The sequence below is a fragment of the Pongo abelii genome, chromosome 14 (assembly GCF_028885655.2).
Source record: "Pongo abelii isolate AG06213 chromosome 14, NHGRI_mPonAbe1-v2.0_pri, whole genome shotgun sequence".
NCBI lineage: Eukaryota > Metazoa > Chordata > Mammalia > Primates > Hominidae > Pongo > Pongo abelii.
Window position 1 is genome coordinate 104,342,818 of NC_071999.2, and position 20,299 is coordinate 104,363,116.

Genomic DNA, 20,299 nt, shown 5'->3' on the forward strand with positions numbered 1-20,299 from the left:
ACACATCTGCATTCCTAATGCCTGGCAGAGTGCCAGGAACATAGTAGGTGCTCAATAAATATTTAAGATGAACTCTCTTAAGCGGTAAACATCGTCACAAATTATTTCTGTACATTTCTTTGTAAAATGTAGCCTCCCTTGGCCTTCTGCAGGATGAGGTTCTGAGTTACTGCTCTTTCTGGACCCTCCCGTGGCTGGGAGGTCACTTACCACTTCTTTTGTGATTATACTGTTAGTTTGCTGCTTAAAAGATGAGCATGTTTGCTTAAAATTCTGTGCACGACATATACTTACGTGCATTGAGAAAAGGATGTTACTTATGGTTTTCTTTGCGTGAGATTAATCCAAGTGGTTTTTATTTTCTGCTTTGAACTTCTGTGTATTTTCTAAAGTTCCACAAATTTTTATTGCTTTTGTAATTGCCAGACCATGTTATTTACAATGAGAAGAGAAAACTGTTTTTTTCGGAGTGCATGAAAAGGAAAACCTTAAATTTTTTTCCCCTGTGGATTAAGCTAAGCCCGCTACACATATAAAAAGTCATGTGAGACATACTTTGGCTACAGAACATGCACTGCAAATCTATCCCTACTCTACTATTGAAACCATCTACTCAAAGGTCATTTTGACACATTCCAGTGTGTCAAAGGCACATAACAAAGTAAGGGAGGTGCACGTGATACTTGAGTGAGAGGTGGTCTTCTTGGGGAGATGGTTATTCCAAGGAGTTTATTTGTAGTTCAGAAGTTCAGGGCTGTCAGATCAAGATTGTCCAGGTCAGTGGGATGCTTTGGTTTTGGAGGTAGAGTAGCATAAGCATGAACTCAGGCTCTAGGTACCATTTGAGAATAGTAACTCCAAAGTCACATGAATAAACCCCAAAGTGTGAGTTTGAGGTCAGGCTCAGAGCCTTTGGCAGGGGACCAGGGACAGGGAACAATTGCTTTTCTCAGGATTATAGGTAATTTAGCCAGGACTGTAGGGGCTGAGACTGTCTGGTGGTTTGATTCTTTTTATTTAAAAAATGGCGTGCTTCACTTTTAGGAAAGAAAATTCTGAGAAAGGCAGAGATGGTTGTGTCTTCCGTCTGCGTCATGCTGTTTGTGGCCGCACCTGCCTGTTCACCTGGAGGAGCTAGACAGGATGGCTCCTCCATTCCTTGGAGAGCTGGGAAAGCAAGCTCCATTCCTTGCTTTTCCCGGCATAATTTTGGGCCAGGAAGGTTCATCAGTCCTAAAGATTGAGGAGAAAAATAAGAAAAGTCTATCTTCAAGGTAGAGAAATCCCAGTGATCTGCCAAAACCCATTTCCTGAAAATTGCTTGAGTCTGGTGTGTGAATGAGCATGGCAAAGAGCATGTAGGAAACACCTTCTGGCCCATCCCTGGAATCGTGCTTCTTGTTGGGGTGCTATTCCCACGGCCAGTTTTGTGCTAGTATCATGCTGGGCACTGTGCTCAGCATGTTGCATAGATTTTTACTCAGCCATTCAATGAGGAAGGTATTCATTTGACAGGAAGCTGAGGCTTAGACTATATGGTATTATGCCCAGTGTCACACAGCTAATAAGCGAAGTCAGGTTTTCCCAGAGTCCACACTCTTCTAGGAGGCACATTTTGGGGTCGTCTTGTAGTACAGGTGTCCCTGAGTATGCCAGATGAGGGTGAGAGGGATTTATCTTGCAAGATCAGGGTCAGACCCAATCTTCATTGAAAATTTTATTGCTTTGTTCATTGTGGTTTTTTTTTAAATTGTGATTTTTTTTTTTTTTTTTTGAGATGGAATCTTGCTCTTGTTGCCCAGGCTGGAGTGCAATGGCGTGATCTCAGCTCACTGCAACCTCCGCCTCCCAGGTTCAAGCGATTCTCCTGTCTCGGCCTCCTGAGTAGCTGGGATTACAGGCATGCACCACGATGCCTGGCTAATTTTGTATTTTTAGTAGAGATGAGGTTTCTCCATGTTGGTCAGGCTGGTCTCGAACTCCCAACCTTAGGTGATCCCCCCCGCCTCAGCCTCCCAAAGTGCTGGGATTACAGGTGTGAGCCACAATGCCCGGCCTACTTGTGATTTTAAAAAATATTCATTACACATGACCTATTAATTATGGAGTATTTGGCACTCCCTTAAATTCTCCACCCAAGGTTAGTGCCTCACTGGCCTCACCGTAGTGCCAAGTAGTGAGCAGTTGTGAAGTTGGAGGATGAAAATCTGGTCAATCACCAGATGATTTCATCATCATTTTCAGCATTGTAGTACAATTTTGTTCTCCTTCAAGGCATTTTCAGAGGTCAGTCATGGTCTTAAAGATGTACTTTAGCTTCACCTTTGAAGATACTGACCTGTCTGTTACACAGTTGTTGGTACCAGAGGTTGCTTGCAGCATTTCACCTTTTAGAAACCAAAGCCCAGGTCCAGTGAAAGCCTGTGAGAGACTGTGGCCAGGAAACCATGTCTTTGGAGCTTGGTGATGGAGGTGAGGGAAGAAGGAGTTCTATTTTTAAATTGAAGTCACATCATAAAGGAACTGAGAAATGAAGCCTCCTTTGAGTGGATATGCCAGCACTCTGGCAGGTGTGTGCTGTAGGCGTGATGGTGGGGCCTGGGCTGCCTCGCACTGGGTAGTGGCTGTCCCCTCTTTCCCGGCATTGCTACAGGATGATTTGGGTAGACCAGCTGTCCTACGCAGATTGCAAGGATAGCCTAATGTATTTCACGTGAGAATGGGCTGTGTTCCACTGAGGCTTTAAAAAAAAATTTAAAAATAGCCTCGTTTCTTTAAAAGCTTTTTTTCTTGTTTCTTTTTGTTAATTGTAAAAATAAGGTCATTGTAGAAACATGGAAAGTGAAGAAAAGTAGGCAGAATACCTACACACACCAACAAGGACACCTGTTGTTAACGACTACCACTCCAGCACACACAGATTGCTTTTGTCATATTTGCCTTATTTTTAAAAATTTTTTAAATTTAAAAATTTTTTTTGAGACTCAGTCTTGCTCTGTTGCCTAGGCTAGAGTGCAGTGGTGCAATCTCGGCTCACTGCAACCTCCACTTCCCGCTTCAAGTGATTGTCCTGCCTCAGCCTCCTGAGTAGCTGGGATTATAGGCTCACACCACCATGCCTGGCTAATTTTTTGTTGTTGTTGTATTTTTAGTAGAGATAGGGTTTTGCCATGTTGGCCAGGCTGGTCTTGAACTCCTGACCTCAGGTGATCCACCTGCTTGGCCTCCCAAAGTGCTGGGAGTACAGGAGTGAGCCACGGCGCCTGACTTATATTTGCCTTATTTTGTTTTCTTAATGGACTTTATTATTCATAGCAGTTTTAGGTTCTCAGCAAAATGGAACAGAAGTTAGAATTCCCCTATGCCCTCCTGCTGAACCTTCCCTATCATCAACATCCCACAGTTTCCTTGATTTTTACATTTTTAAGAATGCTCTATTTTTTTTCAAATTGATAATATACATATGTTTTGTGAATTTCTTTCACCTCCATTATCTTGCTTCAGTAATATATATATATATTTTTTGAGATGGAGTTTTGTTCTTGTTGCCCAAGCCAGAGTGCAATGGCATGATCTCAGCTCACTGCAACCTCCACCTCCTGGGTTCAAGCGATTCTCCTGCCTCAGCCTCCTGAGTGGCTGGGATTACAGGCCTGCGCCACCACGCCCGGCTAATTTTTTGTATTTTTAGTAGAGACGGGGTTCACCATGTTAGCAAGGCTGGTCTCGATCTCCTGACCTCACCGCCTGCCTCGGCCTTCTAAAGTGCTGGGATTACAGGCATGAGCCACCATGCTCGGCGGCTTCAGTAGTCTTTAAGTCAACATGATTGAGGTCAAAGGTCTCTTGAGGTCATTTCCTGTTGACCTTTCTCTGAGGAATGTGGCTGAGTTCACATGATGGGAAGGGGGTTCCCAGATGTCTTTCAAGCCCTTGACTATTTATTATGTGGCGATTTCCCAGAATGTGTATAGAAGGCTTTAGGGACTATGAAGTCCCTACCTTCTTGTCTCTCTTTTTCTTTCTTTCCTTCCCTCCCTCCTTCCATCATTCCTTCCTTCTTTCTTTCTCCCTTTCTTTCGAGACAGGGTCTCATTCTGTCACCAGGGCTAGAGTGCAGTGGTGTGATCATAGCTCACTGCAGCCTCAACCTCCTAGGCCCAAGTGATCCACCCACCTCAGCCTCTTCAGTAGCTGGGACTACAGAAGCGGTCTGCCACTTCTGGCTAATTTTTGGAACTTTTTTGTAGGACGGAAGTCTTGCTATCTTCCCCAGGCTGCTCTCAAAATGACCTCAAGCAATCCTCTCCTCTTAGCCTCCCAAAGTGCTGGAATTACAGGCCAGCCACTGTGCCTGGCTCTTCCTGTCTCTTTCTTTTATCACTTGACTTTTTTCTCACTGGCACTTGGAGGAGGGGGTTTGTGATTCACTTTCTATTAAAAGTGTTCTTCATGGGTTAGAAAATAGAACTGTAGCAGGAATGTTTCCAGAAAAGTCTTAAGTGTCAGGGGAGACACCTAAAGTGAGATGAATCAGTTAATACTCTGTGTGCCATGCCTGCGTACAAGTGTGGAGTTTCTAAGTGGCGTAAGGACAGATTTCTAAGGTGGTGGGTAGGCAAGAACTGACAAAGTTTGCCTTCTTATTGATGTGCAGAAGAGAACCTTTTCCTTGTGTACCAATAATTCTGGCTTATTTTGTTTGCGTCTGTGCCACTATTCCTAGCTCGGGGCAGGGGCATGGCCTGTAGTAGGTGCTCATTAAATCTTTGTTGAAGAAACCCCTCTTGGGGTTTCTGGATAAACTTACCTTGAACCTCTCAAACCTGGGCTGACCTCACCAGCTGTTTGGCCCCCATGGTCCGTAAAAGCCTTGAACTTACAGTCACAAATGGGTGGCAAATATACATTTATTTATGATCTTAGTCTTCAGACACTGTTTATCTACTTTACCCTTTATCTACTTTTGACTTCTAGATTGTTTCTGTCTCTCTTATGTCCAGGCCTGTTAGCCTCTGGTAAAGTTAGAGATGCTGTAACAATGTTCTAGGAGTGGCTGAGGCGCCTTGCAAGTCAGGAGCTACAAGATCTTAAAAACAAATACCCATTTAGGTTGCTGGTGAGGTTGCGGAGAATAGGGAATGCCTGTGCTCTGTTCGTGAGAGTGTAAATTAGTTCAACCTTTGTGGAAAGCAGTGTGGCGATTTCTCAGAGAGCAAAAAACAGAACTACCATTCAACTGAGCAATCTCATTACTGGATATATACCCCCCAAAATATAAGTCATTCTACCATAAGGACGTAGGCATGCGAATGTACATTGCAGCACCGTTCACAATAGCAAACACATGGAAGCAACCTAAATTTCCATCAATGACAGATTGAATAAAGAAAATGTGGTACATATATACCATGGAATACTATGCAACCATAAAAAAGAACAAAATCATCTTTGCAGGAACATAGATGGAACTGGAAGCCGTTGTCCTTAGCAAACTAACGCAGGAACAGAAAATCAAATACCGCATATTGTCACTTATAAGTGGGCGCTAAATGATGAGAACTCGTGGACACACAGAGGAGAACAACAGACACTGGGGCCTACTTGGAGAAGGGTGGCAGGAGGGAGAGGAGCAGAGAAAATAACTATTGGGTACTAGGCTTAGTACCTGGATGACAGAATAGTCCGTTAAAACCCTGTGACATGAGTTTACCTATATAACAAACCTGCACATGTACCCCGAACCTAAAATAAAAGTTAAAAATTAAAAACAAAAAACTACCCCTCCCCTTCAGATCCCAAATAGCCATTTAGGAAAATCAAATCAAATACTTACTTGTTTGTGTTTTTTTTTGGAGATGGGATCTCACTCTGTCATCTGGGCTGGAGTGCAGTGGTGTGATCTAGGCTCACTGCAACCTCTGCCTCCTAGATTCAAGTGATTCTCCTGCCTCAGCCTCCCGAGTAGCTGGGATTACAGGCACCCACCACCACGCCCCGCTAATTTTTGTATTTTTAGTAGAGATGAGGTTTCACCATGTTGGCCAGGCTGGTCTCGAACACCTGACTTCAGGTTATCTGCCCACCTCAGCCTCCCAAAGTGCTGGGATTACAGCCATGAGCCACCGCACCCGGCCAGCATGACCTTTTCTAAACACTTCAAGATTATCCTTCTTTAGCTTAATTCTAATTGCTGGATTGCTTGACTGTACCTCCATGAATAATCCTGTTGGCACTAAGTCCTGCGAATGCCTTACTTTTAATGAAGAGTTTACCTGATAGCATGTAAGACGGTGCAGGAAACGAAGGACAGAAAGGCCCAGGAAATTGGCATATGGATAGTTTGCCTCCATTTGTTAATTCGCGGGCCACCTTGGTCAGTTTTGGGGGCGTGGCGTTTGTTTTCACCATATGGCGGGTGACAGAACATCTGGACTCTGTTTACCTGACAGCCACAGGGCAGCATTTCAGGAACTCTTGAGAATGTGGGAAAGGACATTTTAGTTCTAGTCTGAAACTAGGACATTTTAGTTCTAGTTTGAAAGAGTCAGAGAGTCTGGGTTGCTCTTGGTAGGTTTATGCTCAAAAGCCTTTTAATTCTTTCTAATCGAATCCCTTGGCTTAAGATTCTTTTGATTTGTATTTGATTAACAACAAAGCGACACATCTGTGGCCTTCATTTGTATGCATCTTTACCTACTGCTGTGAACCCAATGAGAGGTGTCTTTCAGAGAACTTAGATTTTTGTTTAATACAAAACAAGCTAATATTCCTAATTGTTTTAGGAATTACATAGCATTCTTCATTGTTGTTCTGGCTTCCTCCTCCACCATCTAATGTGTAAATAAATATGTGTGAGAGGGGAAGATCTCTGAAATAGAGCCATGGTCTGGCAGGTTGAGAGGTTTGTCAGTTAGAATTCTCCCAAGTGGGTCGGCTGCAGTGGCTCACACCTATAATCCCCAGCACTTTGGGAGGCCGAGGCAGGTGGATCACTTGAGGTCAGGAGTTTGAGACCAGCCTGGCCAACATGGTGAAATCCCATCTCTACTAAAAATACAAAAATTAGCTGAGCGTGTTGGTGCGCGCCTGTAATCCCAGCCCTTTGGGAAGCCGAGGCGGGTGGATCACTTGAGGTCGGGAGTTCAAGACCAACCTGGCTAACATGGCAAAACCCTGTCTTTACTAAAAATACAAAAATTAGCTGAGTGTGGTGGTGCACACCTGTAATCCCAGCTACTCTGGAGGCTGAGGCAAGAGAATCACTTGAACCTGGGAGGCGGAGGTTGTAGTGAGCCGAGATTGAGCCATTGCACTCCAGCCAAAAAAAAAAAAAAAAAAAAAAAAAATTGTCCAAAGTGAATGATGTGATGATTGCTTCGTTGGTCTCATTCTTCTTTATCTTTTAAGTAATTTAAAATCGTACTGTAACTTGGCATGTTATGCTGATATTAAAAGAAATCGTTTTTGAAGAGAAATGTCAGTGTTTTGAGGCAGACTGTAACTATTGAAGATATTGTGAGTGCTCTTCTGTGCCCAAAGATGGACATGTCTTGATTTTTAAATCCCACTAATTCAGAGTTCAGGACAGTTTGACCCTTTGTCACTCTGAAGTTTGTTTTAACAGAAGGCCATGGGAAAAAGTTTGTTACACAAATAATGAAAATTTACAGAGGAAAGTTTACTCTATTTAAAAAAGACTTTTCCCAACACTTCAGCATCATTAGTAATTCTTTCCCATTAAAACAAACCTGGTAAGACCTTAATATGATAATGTCTCATCATTTAAAAAAAAAAAGCCCTTCCAGAAGTGTGTTTTGTTTTTTTTCTTTTCTTTATATTGAGACGGAGTCTCACTCTGTCATGCAGGCTGGAGTGCGGTAGTGCGATCTCGGGCCACTGAAACCTCTGCTTCCCAGGTTCAAGCAATTCTCCTGCCTCAGCCTCCAGAGGAGCTGAGATTACAGGCACACACCACCATGCCTGGCTAGTTTTTTTGTATTTTTAGTAGAGATGGGGTTTTGCCATGTTGGCCAGGCTCATCTCGAACTCCTGACCTCAGGTGATCCGTCTGCCTTGGCCTCCCAAAGTGCTGGGATTACAGGTGTGAGCCACTGCGCCCGGCCCAGAAGTCTTTTATGCATAGACACTTAGCATGAATAGTAGCATACCCTAAATATGGTATTGTGCTTGTTCTCTTCAGTTTAATACACTCTGAAGATGGTTTCATATTAGTACATACAGATTAGCCTCATTCTTTTTATCAGCATGTAAACAGAGGGGTACCGTTAAATCTGTAAAATGTTCCCTGTCGATAGACATCTAGGTTGTTCTGAATATTTTGCTTGTCTAAACGACACCGCACTGAAGATGGGTGATACCTGAAGTGTAAAATCCTAGAAGGATCAGTGGTCAAAGGCTGTATTTGTTTTTAATATACATAGATATTGCCATATTGCCCTCCACGTCTTATAACCTTATAACTGTTCATTCGTTTTATGAACTTGCATATAGTGCTTACTTTGTGCTATAAACTGTATCAAATGTTTTACAAATATTAACTTGTTTAATCCCCAAAGCTACCTGTAGGGGAGAGGTATTATCATTATCACAGTTTTGCTGATGAGGAAACCGAGGCAGGAGAGGTGAAGTAACTTGCCCAAGGTTCACCTCAAGTAGCAGAGCAGAGATTTGAACCCACACAGTCTGGATCTGCTGTTGGCTCTTAATCACTGTGTTTAGGCCATTTTTCCCCAACCTGAAACCCACAGTGATGGCACATATTTTCACCTGTCCTAATCTGATCAGTGAGATGCCAGTTTTTCTTTTCTTTTCTTTTTTTTTGAAACAGGGTCTCGCTCTGTCACTCTGGCTGAAGTGCAGTGTCGTGATCATGGTTCACTGCAGACTTGACCTCCCTGGGCTCAAGGGATTGTCCTACCTCAGCCTCCTAAGAAGCTGAGACTATAGGCGTGCACTACCACGCCTGGCTAATTTTTTTGTATTTTTAGTAGAAATTGGGTTTTGCCATGTTTCCCAGGCTGATCTTGAACTTCTGGGCTCAGGCAATCTGTCTGCCTCGGCCTCCCAAAGTTCTTAGATTATAGGCATGTGCCACCACACCCAGCCCAGTTTTTCTTAAATGTCATTTTGCACTTTTCTTACTACTCGTTGTGGTTGAATACATTTTCAAATGCTGACAACTCGACAAGCCATTTGTATTTTCTTGACCATCCTTCTACTCCCTGTTCCTGTCCCTTGCCCAATTTTCCATGAGGTTGCAAATATTTTTCTTATTGATTTATAGGACTTCCTTTATATATGGAGAATTATTATTGATGTATAGGCGTTCCTTTGTATATGGAGAAAATCAGCCCTTTATAATATGTAATTCAAGTGCTTTTTCCTAGTTTGCTTTTGGCTTTGCACTTTTTTAGTTTTTTTCCCTTATGGCATGTAGCATTTAGGTCATGCTTAGAGAGATCTGCAATTTGAGAACAGTTTTACTTTTTTTTTTGGAAACAGAGTCTCACTCTCACTCTGTCACCCAGGCTGGAGTGCAGTGGCACGATCTCAGCTCACTGCAGCCTCTGCCTCCCTGGTTCAAGTGATTCTCCTGCCTCAGCCTCCCTTGTAGCTGAGATTATAGGTGTCCACCACCACGCCCAGCTAATTTTTGTATTTTTAGTAGAGCTAGGGTTTCACCATGTTGGCCAGGCTGGTCTCGAACTTCTGACCTCAAGTGATCCGCCTGCCTCAGCCTCCCAAAGTGCTAGGATTACAAGCATGAGCCACCGCGCCTGGCCGTGAACAGTTTTAAAAAATCTTATATTGTCTTCTAGAACTTTATGATTCATTAAAAAAAACTACATTGACTCAATATTGGGATCTAATTTTATTTTTCTAATAATAATAATCAGTAGTAATGACGCACAGCTATACAAGAATAAAGAGCCTTCCAATAGATTAGATTTGGTGCCATGCTGGCCGGGCGTGGTGGCTCATGCCTGTAATCCCAGCACTTTGGGAGGCTGAGGCGGGCGGATCACGAGGTCAGGAGATCAAGACCATCCTGGCTAACACAGTGAAACCCCGTCTCTACTAAAAATACAAAAAATTAGCCAGGCGTGGTGGCGGGTGCCTGTAGTCCCAGCTATTTGGGAGGCTGAGGTCGGAGAATGGTGTGAACCCCGGAGGCAGAGCTTGCAGTGAGCCAAGATCGCGCCACTGCACTCCAGCCTGGGTGACAGAACGAGACTCCATCTCAAAAAAAAAAAAAAAAAAAAAAAAGATTTGGTGCCATGCTGTTGTAATAGACTCTGCTATCACTATTGACAGCTAAACTGCGTCATGAGCTTTGTGGCTCATGTGTATACCATAACTAATTCTCCTTTGTTGCCCAGTTTTGTTTCCTGTGGAGTTAATAATTATCTTGCTTTTTCTTTGCTTCATTTTCCACGTACTTATCTAATTAATTCTGAAACTCTCACCTGTTGTCTAAATCGCCTTTTAGTCTCCTCAGATTAATCAGATCATTAGATATCCTGTTTCATCCTTGAGAGAACCTTGTCCAGAAGTCTTCAGACTGGGCCAGGTTTCTCACTGGCCTGGTCAGCGTCCTGGGGTCTCCTCTACTGTAATCTAGCAGGGGGGGTCCACCTTGCCTCTGTCACCTGATGTAGGATCTTTGTCCTGCACAGCTTTAGGGATCTCTCCATGACCCTGGTCATCCCCTTTGCTTCTCTTTCTTGAAATTTGTTTCCTGGAGCTTATCTTCTGATTTCTGTGTGTGTGTGTGTGTATGTGTGTGTGTGTGTGTTTTTTTCCCTTCATTCTGGTGGAGCCCTTCCCAAAGTGATTGGAGTGATAAATGCTTTGAGACCTTGTGGATTTGATAGAAGATCAGGAAACAGGATCTTGAGCTGAGAGGCTGTTTAAGAAGTAGTTGAAATGTTCAGGTGTCCTGTACTTCCTGCTGTGGGCAGAGGGGATCAGCTCTCAACCCCTGCTGCACTTACCCAATGTGGTTCGCAGTGCAGTCTTTGCTTAACTCAGTGTTGGTGTGTATGTCATTATGACTGTGTGGACTTGTTCACTGCTGAGCCAGATAATGCCCTATGATAGTTTTCTTCAAAAACTTTTTTTTGTTGTTAATTCATTTTTTAAAATTTGTTTGATTTTTCTATGTATCCATTGCTAATAACTTGAACCGACCTATCAGTTTTCTTTCAACTAATTTGTACTGATCTCTAAGCCATATATAGCCATTCAGTTCCTCCATCATCCTTTTTCCTGGTGCTTCACCTTCTGTAGCACCCCCATCCTTCAGCTTCTCTCTGAATGGGTTGTACTCTAGGCCTAGTTCACAACCATCATTCAGGGGCTTTCCTTTACTCTTCTCCTTTCTTGGACACGCTCTTTTCTGGATTCCGTATCATCTCATTTCATGATTTAATGCATTGTTTTGGTAGAACACATACACCAGTAGCTTTCTCAGAAAGGTAAAGGAGCTACATTTCTTCTGAATCTTTAACATGTGAAAATATCTTTGCTGGATGCAGTGGTGCATGCTTGTAATTCCAGCTACTTGGAAGGCTGAGGTGGGAGGATTGCTTGAGGCCAGGAGTTCAAGACCAGCCTGGGAAACATGGCAAGACCTTGTCTCGTCTCTTGAAAGAACAACAACAACAAGAAACTTTAAGGCATGCTTAGATTTCCTTGATAATTTTACTATATACAGAGTTAAAAATGGAAACTACTCTCCGTGAAATTTTGAAGACATTGCTCTGTTGTCTTCTAACATTTTGGATATGATTTAATTTTTTCTTTTTCTCCCTGGAACATTTTAGAATCTTAAGATTTTAAAGTGTCACAACTTCTGTCATGTACCTCGGTGTAAATCCTTTTAAAATTATTTATGCTGGGTATTTTGCTTTCTCCGTTTAGTCTGGAGACCATTGTCCATCAGTCTGAGATATTTCCTAAGTTTTCAAAAAAAATTCTTTAAAAAAACTTCATATTATATGATTATTAGGGCTTTAGGAAGATTCTCTACTTTCCTACCTTTAAAATTTTCCATCTAGTTACGTTTTGCATTACTTTCTATGAGATCTCTTCAGATCTTTAATATAGAAATAAAACTTTCAATTATCCATATTATCAATTTTGGGGAGCTATTGGCCTTTTTTCCATAGCAACTCTTGTATTTTGGAAGAGATTCTTATTGTCTCGGGAGATAGTCTGGATTTTAAAACATTTTCTTCTGCTCCCTAGAATGTCTGCATTTTTTTTTTTTTTTTGACACAGAGTCTTACTCTGTCACCCAGGCTGGAGTGCAGTGGCGCAATCTCAGATCATTGCAACCTCCACCTCCCGTGTTCAAGCAATCCTCCCACCTCAGCCTCCCAAGCAGCTAGGATTACAGGCATGCGTCACCACGCCTGGCTAAGTTTTATTTGTTTGTTTGTTGAGACAGTCTTGCTCTGTCACCCAGGCTGGAGTACGATGGCGCGATCTCGGCTCACTGCAGCCTCCGCCTCCCAGGTTCAAGCAATTCTCCTGCCTCGACCTCCCGAGTAGCTGGGACTACAGGCATGTGCCACCACGCCCGGCTAATTTTTTGTATTTTTAGTAGAGATGGGGTTTCACCGTGTTAGCCAGGATGGTCTCTATCTCCTGACCTTATGATCTGCCCGCCTCGGCCTCCCAAAATGCTGGGATTACAGGTGTGAGCCACCGCACCTGGTCTAATCATTGTATTTTTAGTAGAGACAGGGTTTTACCATGTTGGTCAGGCTGGTCTCGAACTCCTGATCTCAAGTGATCTGCCCACCTCGGCCTCCCAAAGTGCTGGAATTACAGGTGTGAGCCACCGCGCCCGGCCATCTGCATGTTTTTAGAAGGTTTTTTTCCTCTTCTTTGTTTTGCATCTGACTTTCATTTTGCAGGCTTTTCTTGAATGTGTACTGATCTTTGGCCGATCCAAGGCACTTAAAATCAGGTTGGAATTTTTGTGCACATGGATGGGGCTTGTCAGTTGTTGATTTTTCTTTAAAATGATGAAGCAGCAACTGGTCTTTTTTGTCAAAGGAAATCCTCAAATATCAGTATATGTGCTCATTGAGATGGTCCTGAGAATAATTCCACCAGCCCTGCCTGGAATAAACCTGGATAAGCTATTCTGGAAAGCAGGATGGAAGAAGGGGACTGTGGGGGTTCCCTGGTACAGTAAGTAGACTGATTCTTCCTCAATTCCCAACACCTCGTGCCTCATTTTCAGCCCTGAATTACACACACCCTCTTCGTCATTGTGCCTGGCGTATGTGAGTTTCTAATTTTCCTGGTTCAATGTCCTTGGGTAATAAACTTCTTTGGGGTTTGGGTAGGTGGGAGAGGGTCCCTGGGTGCAAAGGTCTAGCCTCTTCATATAGTGACTTGCACCCTCTTGTTTTCCACACCCTTCCCCCCCCCATTCAGCATGAGCCTCTTGGGCTTTGGACTATTTTGTTGGAATTCTCTGAGCATCACTTACTATACAAATCATCACAGACCTCTCTCTTGCTTTCTGTCACCCAAAAGTCAGTAGAATGTTTTATCTGCTCTTGTTCCTTCTGCTATAGTCCTCTTAAAGTATATTTACTGGCATTTTTGTAGGATTTTTGGTGTTGATACAGCATGCGGTTAATCTGCCATGTTCAACTGGAAGTGCATTTTATTTTACCATGGTATAATATGAGATGATTTAAAAATTTACTGTAATAGCAGTAATCATAACAGAGCTACATTGTTAAAAAATTATGCAAAATTTTTATTTTCTAAGGGTGCAGATTCAGTCAGATATTCACAGATTAGTCTAATTTATATGATTTGCTTAAAATCCGCCTCCCCACCAATGAGGTAGCCTCTGAACTCGTCGAATGTCGAGAGTGTGAATGACATTTTTGAGTTGACCATTCAGACTTGTGCCCCTGAACGTATCTGCACACGCGCTCGGTCACATTTCTCTATCACGTTTTCTTCCCTATCACACAGAAAATCACATTCAGCCTGAGGTTTGGTTTTGTTTTGCGTTAGGTCTCTGGCTGCAGGTGTTGTGGCGCTCTGGGGGTGTCTGCCAGCCTCCTGTCAGTGCAGCAGTTCTCTTCTGGATGGTAACAAAGAGAAGATGTCACCGACAATGCAGGGCCATGGAAATCCGGCTGTTCTTTTTCTGTGCTCTGCTGTTTGTTGGACAGGGTGGGAAAAAGTATGAGAATTCTAGTTCTGATTAGCCGTGAATGAGACTTTTCTCAGCGGGAGTCCTGCAGACACCAGGGTGTGGTGACTGATTTCATTTCTGCTGCTCAGGGATGTCTTGGTGGCCGTCGGCACAGAGTGCTTGGAAGGCAGGAGAAACTGGCAGGATCAGCAAAGCTCTGAAAATAGGGCGTCGTGGGGGTTGGCATGGGGGCTGGGGCTGGTCTCCAGCAGTGCCACTGAGCAGTTATGTGACCAGCTAGGTTTCTGGTCTCCTTGACCCCCTTGGAATTTCCCCATGACCTCACCTCCCCAGGGGTTGTAGCCAAAGAATGAAAATCACAGAGCTGCCTCTAGCATAGCACCCTTAAAATGCTCAGCTATGAAACGAACAGTTCCTTAACATTCAACGGACAGAAGCAGAGAAAAGTTACCTGTTAGCCCTTAACCTGCCCGCTTCCTGGTTTCTTTTAGACCTTGGGCAAGTGTTATAGTTTTCATATTTATTTTTTGGAAGTGGAGAAGCTGGAGAGAGAAGAAAGTGAGCTAATAACCAGCTTTTCAAGAGTGCTGACTTCTGCATTTCTTAGTACAGGATTTTGCCAGGCCCTTGACATTCATTTAAAGGAAGAAAGAATTCTTTCTCCTTGCACATCTGTGCAAATCAGTGGGGGTGGGAGTCTAGAGCCCGAGGACAGTATGAGATAACTTAGCACATTTCTGAAAGCTAGGATGAGAGACAGCAGATCCACGTTATTGTACTGCACTGGCAACAACCCAGTAGCAAAGGCAGACCAATGAAATGTGCCAAAAAGATGCATTTGTAGTGTGGTATAATCACATTTTGAAAAATGTGCAGTAGATAAGTGGGGAAATACGCATTCTGGTTGCTTCATAAATAAAAGTAGTTAAGGATGTCTGTCAGTCTCGTGTTTTTTAGCTCCAGCACTGGATATGTAGAATAAAAAAGGCAAACCTAATTCATTGAATCAGTTTGGCATAGAGCTCTTTTCAAATTCAGCATCATTTCAGTACATTTCAGCTTTATACACAGCTCTCAGCCAGGAAATCTCAGGTTTAATTAGGTCATTTGTTCTTGAGAGTTCTGTCCTTGCAAAACAGGAGAGGAATTTTTATGGGCAGTTGGCACACAGAAAAAGTCAACAGCAAAATGTCCCCGTTTTCTTCAATTTTAGATGGTACTTATGAAAACTCCTTAGAAGGAATTTTGTATATTACAGGATATTAATCAATCTGGGTACAGTGTCTTCAGGTTTTGATTTTCATGTACTCTAGGCTTTTGCCTCTCCTGGAGTCTTTGGAATCCTAGGGGTTTGTGACCTTGGAATGCAGGCCTGTGAGGCATTTTCAGGATTTCAGAAGGCCTAACCAGAAACTCGCAGTCATGGGGAGAGGGACTGGAGCTGCCTCCATAAGTCCATGCAAATTAATGAAAACATCAAAGCGTTGTTTGGTTTTGCCAGATTTTTCTCACGTTGCTCATGTTGATTCTGAAGGACTTATTGACCATTACGTGTGCCTTCAGTGAACAGAAAAAAGGTCAAGTCAGTTGTTGCTTAACTGTAGCCTGGCTGATGTGTTCTTTTGACCAGAAGGATAGGGGTTGGGGTGTGATGTGGTGGGACCCAGTCCAGACAGGATAAAATGCTCGTAACCACGGTGCTAACTTTGAAAGCCAGCTGGCCCCACACTGCTCTTTACTTCCCCAGCAGTGTGCTGTGTAAGGTGGTGCAGTGCTGATGGGGGACTGTCCTCATCCCTGTTCTGCGCTATTTCAGCAAAAGTCTGAGGGGTTGCTCCAGCGTTGTGACCTTAGAGCGTGATGATGGGAAGGACTCAGCTCCCAAGGAATGCGTGCACTCCCTGCAGTCCTGCTTGCTTCTTCCTTCCAACTCCAGAATGTTTATTTCATACATTAATATGAAAAATACACTGAGAAAAGACTGGAAGGAAATCGGCCAAAATGCTAGATTTTGTTTACCCACTCTATGTTAGTAAACCAAATTGCCAAATTCAGCAACGCTTACTGTTGATCGCCTTTCTGCTTAATTTTGCAAATGATTGATTATGAACCTTATTCTGTCATTTTAAAAATGGAATAAGAACTATATATCTTAGTGCATATTTGGAATGTTTTCAAAAGGTTGGTGACTTGGAGCACTTTTTGACAAGGTTCATGAGTGTAGCTGACTCCAGTGTCTATGAGGGGGTCTAAAACACACATGAAGCATTGTAAAGTGAGCCTTGCGAGGAAAATCCTGGAGCCAGAGCTTAGAGTTTCTGCTTCGGAGTGCCTGAAAGTTTCATATTTCTTCTTTTGTGCAGATTCCAAATGTTTTTGGAAGGCTTGAAAGTGAATAAAGTAGCCTTTTGACAGAACTGACAAAAACGGACGGACTTAGGGGTAGGGCCCAGTAAGTCATCGTACACAAGCTTTGTGTTGTTAGCTTTGGCAAGGACAATTTCTTAGAGAAAGCTCTATGTGAAATGCCAGAATAAATGGCTCACTTTTTTGGGGCACTTGAACTGTCTGCCTTGTTGACTATCAAGCTGCCATTTTCCCTGCTTGAATTACAATAATCGATATGTTTATAGCACATAGTATATGTCAGGCACTGTTCTAAATATGTTAATTTTTGCTTCAAAACAACCCTGTGAGATACTACTATGTATGAGGAAACTGAGGCACAGAGAGGTAGAGTAACATACTCAAGGTCACGCAGCTGTAACTGGTAGAACCATGACTTGAATCCTATCTCCTCCTGGGTCTGTGCCTCAACCACAGCTCTGCTTTTGCCTGCAACCTGGCCATGGTGGTGGGTGGGTCGATGGGTGTGGTTCAAGGTCAAAATCAAGTGGAAAGTTTTGCTGAAGTTCGCTTTGCAAGAGGTGCTTGCATAGCCGACTGCTAGGTAGCTTGGTTTGATTGACTTTTCACTAACTTTTTATTGAGCTACCTGTTGGCCATTAAAAAACAGGAAGTATGTGAGACATGGTTTCAGTCTTCAAGGAATTCACAGTCAAAGTTGATATATGAAATAGGCTCTTATGAAAATTTACATAATCTGTGTCAGTTCCTTGTAAGGAACTCATCAGCTGTGAGGAACTCAGCGTGGATCTGTTGGTGTTTGTCTTGGGAGAGGAATACATTGCCATTTTAAGTGAGAGGATGTTAACATCAGCCAAACAAAATCAAATCCAAACTTCAGTGTGGATATTCTTCTGTCAGCTCCTCCCCTCCTTGGTTCTTAACTGATATCCTTTATTTGCTGTTTTGGCAACTCTTGAACCCCATCCTCTCCACTCCCTCCCGGTCTTGGTTCCGTCATTTCTTCCTTCTCTGATATCTCTTTTTAGCTTTTTTGAAAAAAAAATTAATTATAGTACAAAACATAAAATGTACCCTTAACCATTTTTAAGTGTTCACTCATATTAGCTATATACATATTGATGTGTAATAGAGCTTTATAACTTTTTCATCCAGCAAAACTCAAACTCTGTACCCATTAAACAACAGCTCCCCACTCCCGCTCTTCCTAGCCCCTGGCACCATTCGACTTTTTGTGTAATTTTGACAACTCTAGATACCTTATATTAGTGAAAAATCATACAGCGTATTGGTCTTTTTGTGACTAGTTTATTTCACTTAGCACAGTGTCGTGTTCAAGGTTCATTCTAGTTGTAGCATGTGATCCTTAAAAGGATCAGTTGAAATCTTTAAAAGGATTTCCTTCCCGTTAAGGCTTAATAGCATTCCATTGTGTGTGTGTATCACATTTTGTTTGTCCATTCATCCATCCATGGACACTTGGGTTGTTTACACCTCTTGGCTTTTGCAAATAATACTGCAGTGAACATGGGAGTGCACGTACCTCTTTGAGATCCGGATTTCAATTCTTTTGGTTACATACTCAGGCATGGGATTGCAGGAAGACTGTCATCTCTCTCATCTTACTCAACAGGCTGCTTCTCCCCAGTGCGCATACAGACTTGAGTCTTTCTCTTTTTTTCCTAAAAGAACAACAACATTTATTTTTAAGTGTGAGAATTATGGGAAACCTAAGCCATGGGAATTGGACCCTCATCGGGGTCTTCTGTGAAATGGGAATTGCCCCCACCTTCTGCAGCCTGAAGCTTTTGCAGTTTCGCCATCAGTTCTTTGGCGGGGTTAAAGATGCCGCCGGTTGGCTGGTCACAGACGTAGCAGCGCGGGGTGGCCCGGAAATGCTCCAGCGCGCAGCTCTCGCAGAAATAATGCCTGCACTTGGTGACGACTGGGTTTTGGAAGGCCTGGCGACATATGAAACACCTGAATGGTATTTCTTCTTCCTCGCTTCCCACTTCATGGTTTTCGTCCTCGCAGATACCGTAGCGACCCTCTTCAAGCTCCCGTTCAATCTCCCACCCGTGCTTGTAATCGGAACGGTCGTGGAGGAATTTGCAGCTGTCCCCGAAGCCACAGAAGCCAGTCTCCTTGTAGTCCTTGCAGATGTCAGGCTGGTAATCCCAGCGCACAGTGGCGCGCAGGTGCCCTGGCGCACGTATGGGGCCCTTCCTCGCCATCCCCGAGGAGTTGCCCATGGACGTGTCCTTGGGCTTCAGGTACCTCGGGTAGCTGTGGATTCCCCGGTAGATGTGGTCGTGCTCCCGGCCCCGCAATGCCTCCTGGACCCGCTGGCTGCACTTGAAGATGGTCTGCGTATGGTGCTCCTTCTCGGTGTCCTGCTCGAAGTCAGCGGTGGCCCCCATGTCCTCCGGCCCCACAGGCTTCGCCGAGCGGGTGGACCTGTACACTACGCCGAGGCTCTCAGGCGCTGCCTCCTCGCCCCTCCTGTCGCCGTGAGCCGCCTTCTGCCGGCTGTGGAGGCCCCGGGGCCTCGGTGCCACCCGCGGGGGCCGAGCCACTGTGTCGCCCTCGTCCCCGCTGCTGCTGCTCTCTCCGTGCTCGGGGTCACAGGCCGGGCGCTTTCTGAGGCCTGCAGCCCCTTTCCGTCCAGGCTTTTTGAAGAGGAAGGTGCATACCTGGTCTGCCTGGTTGGCCGTCCTTTCTGGAGAAGGTGGCGCTGCCATGTTTGAGTCTCAGGCTCCCAACGGCCGTGGCGTGCGTCACCCTTGCGTCGCCCTTGCGTCGCTGCATGTGGGGCGTGGGCCCTCCCAGTTCTAAAAAGCAAAAGCAAGTGAAAGAAAAGCTTCTCCTAGGCCAGGCGCAGTGGCTCACTCCTGTAATCCTGGGACTTTGGGAGGCCGAGGTGGGAGAATCACCTGAGGTCAGCAGTTCAAGACCGGCCTGGCCAACATGGCGAAACTCCATCCTTACTAAAAATACAAAAATTCCCTGGGTGTGGTGGTGGGCGCCTGAAGTCCCAGCTACTAGGGAGGCTGAGGCAGAAGAATCGCTTGAACCCAGGAGGCAGAGGTTGCAGTGAGCCGAGATCACGCCACTGTACTCTAGCCTGGGTGACAGAGCGAGACCCTGTCTCAAATTAAAAAAAAAAAAAAAAAAAAAAGGCTTCTCCCGCCCTTCCGGAAGCTCCCTTGACTTGCTTCCTGGCCCTCAGATGGATTCCTTGAGAGAGTCATCTTCACTTGCTCCTCAGCTCCCTCAGTGCACACTCATTTTTCAACAGGTTCCTAAAAGGCCACGGGTGGAATCAGTCCAGGCCATAGCGAACCGGTGGTGCTCATCCTAAAACACAGGCGCTCGAAATGAGTATTTAAAAGCAACACACGCGCAGTGCAGAAAACAAAAAAAGATACAAGCAAAAAGTAAGACGCCTATAATCCCTCCCCTCAAAGATAACCACTGTCAACACTTTTGTGTCTATTCTTTTAATCTAGCCTTTATTAAAAGACTGTCATATCACACTGCACCTGTGGTTGTGTAGCTGGCTTTCATTTTGAAATAAAAGTAACACATGTAAACATTTAAAAAAAATATTATCAAGCACTTATTGTAATGGAAATTGGCTGTCCCCTGCCTGGCCCCTCCACATGCCAATTCTTCGTACCTAAGATAATCATTTTCAATTTTTTTTTTTTTTTT

The 20,299-nt window shown here is 44.0% G+C and overlaps 2 protein-coding genes across 6 annotated transcripts in view; one reads left to right on the plus strand and one right to left on the minus strand.

Moving 5' to 3' along the window:
• The window catches only part of FARP1 (FERM, ARH/RhoGEF and pleckstrin domain protein 1), a 313,335-nt gene that overhangs the window by 14,904 nt on the left and 278,132 nt on the right, over nt 1–20,299 (plus strand).
• On the minus strand, nt 991–19,735 carry RNF113B (ring finger protein 113B). Of its 2 annotated transcripts, XR_008512799.2 has the most exons (3): nt 18,375–19,735; nt 18,129–18,267; nt 991–1,233 (listed from the first exon to the last, which is right to left on the minus strand). XR_008512799.2 is itself a non-coding variant. In XM_002824382.3 (2 exons), the coding sequence occupies exons 1-2, from the start codon at nt 19,324–19,326 to the stop codon at nt 18,212–18,214; spliced, it is 1,008 nt and encodes a 335-aa protein (XP_002824428.2). In that variant the 5' UTR covers nt 19,327–19,735; the 3' UTR covers nt 17,874–18,211. The 2 variants fall into 2 exon arrangements, 1 of the variants encoding a protein (XP_002824428.2); XM_002824382.3 differs by lacking the exon at nt 991–1,233 and having other exon boundaries at nt 17,874–18,267.

Bases quoted from the DNA above. Each gene is read 5' to 3' on its own strand.
- RNF113B (XM_002824382.3), bottom strand. From the start codon at position 19,326: ATGGCAGCGCCACCTTCTCCAGAAAGGACGGCCAACCAGGCAGACCAG. The intron at 18,268-18,374 runs GTGGGGGCAATT...TTGTTCTTTTAG, and splicing joins AAAGCTTCAGGCTGCAGAAG to GAAAAAAAGAGAAAGACTCA.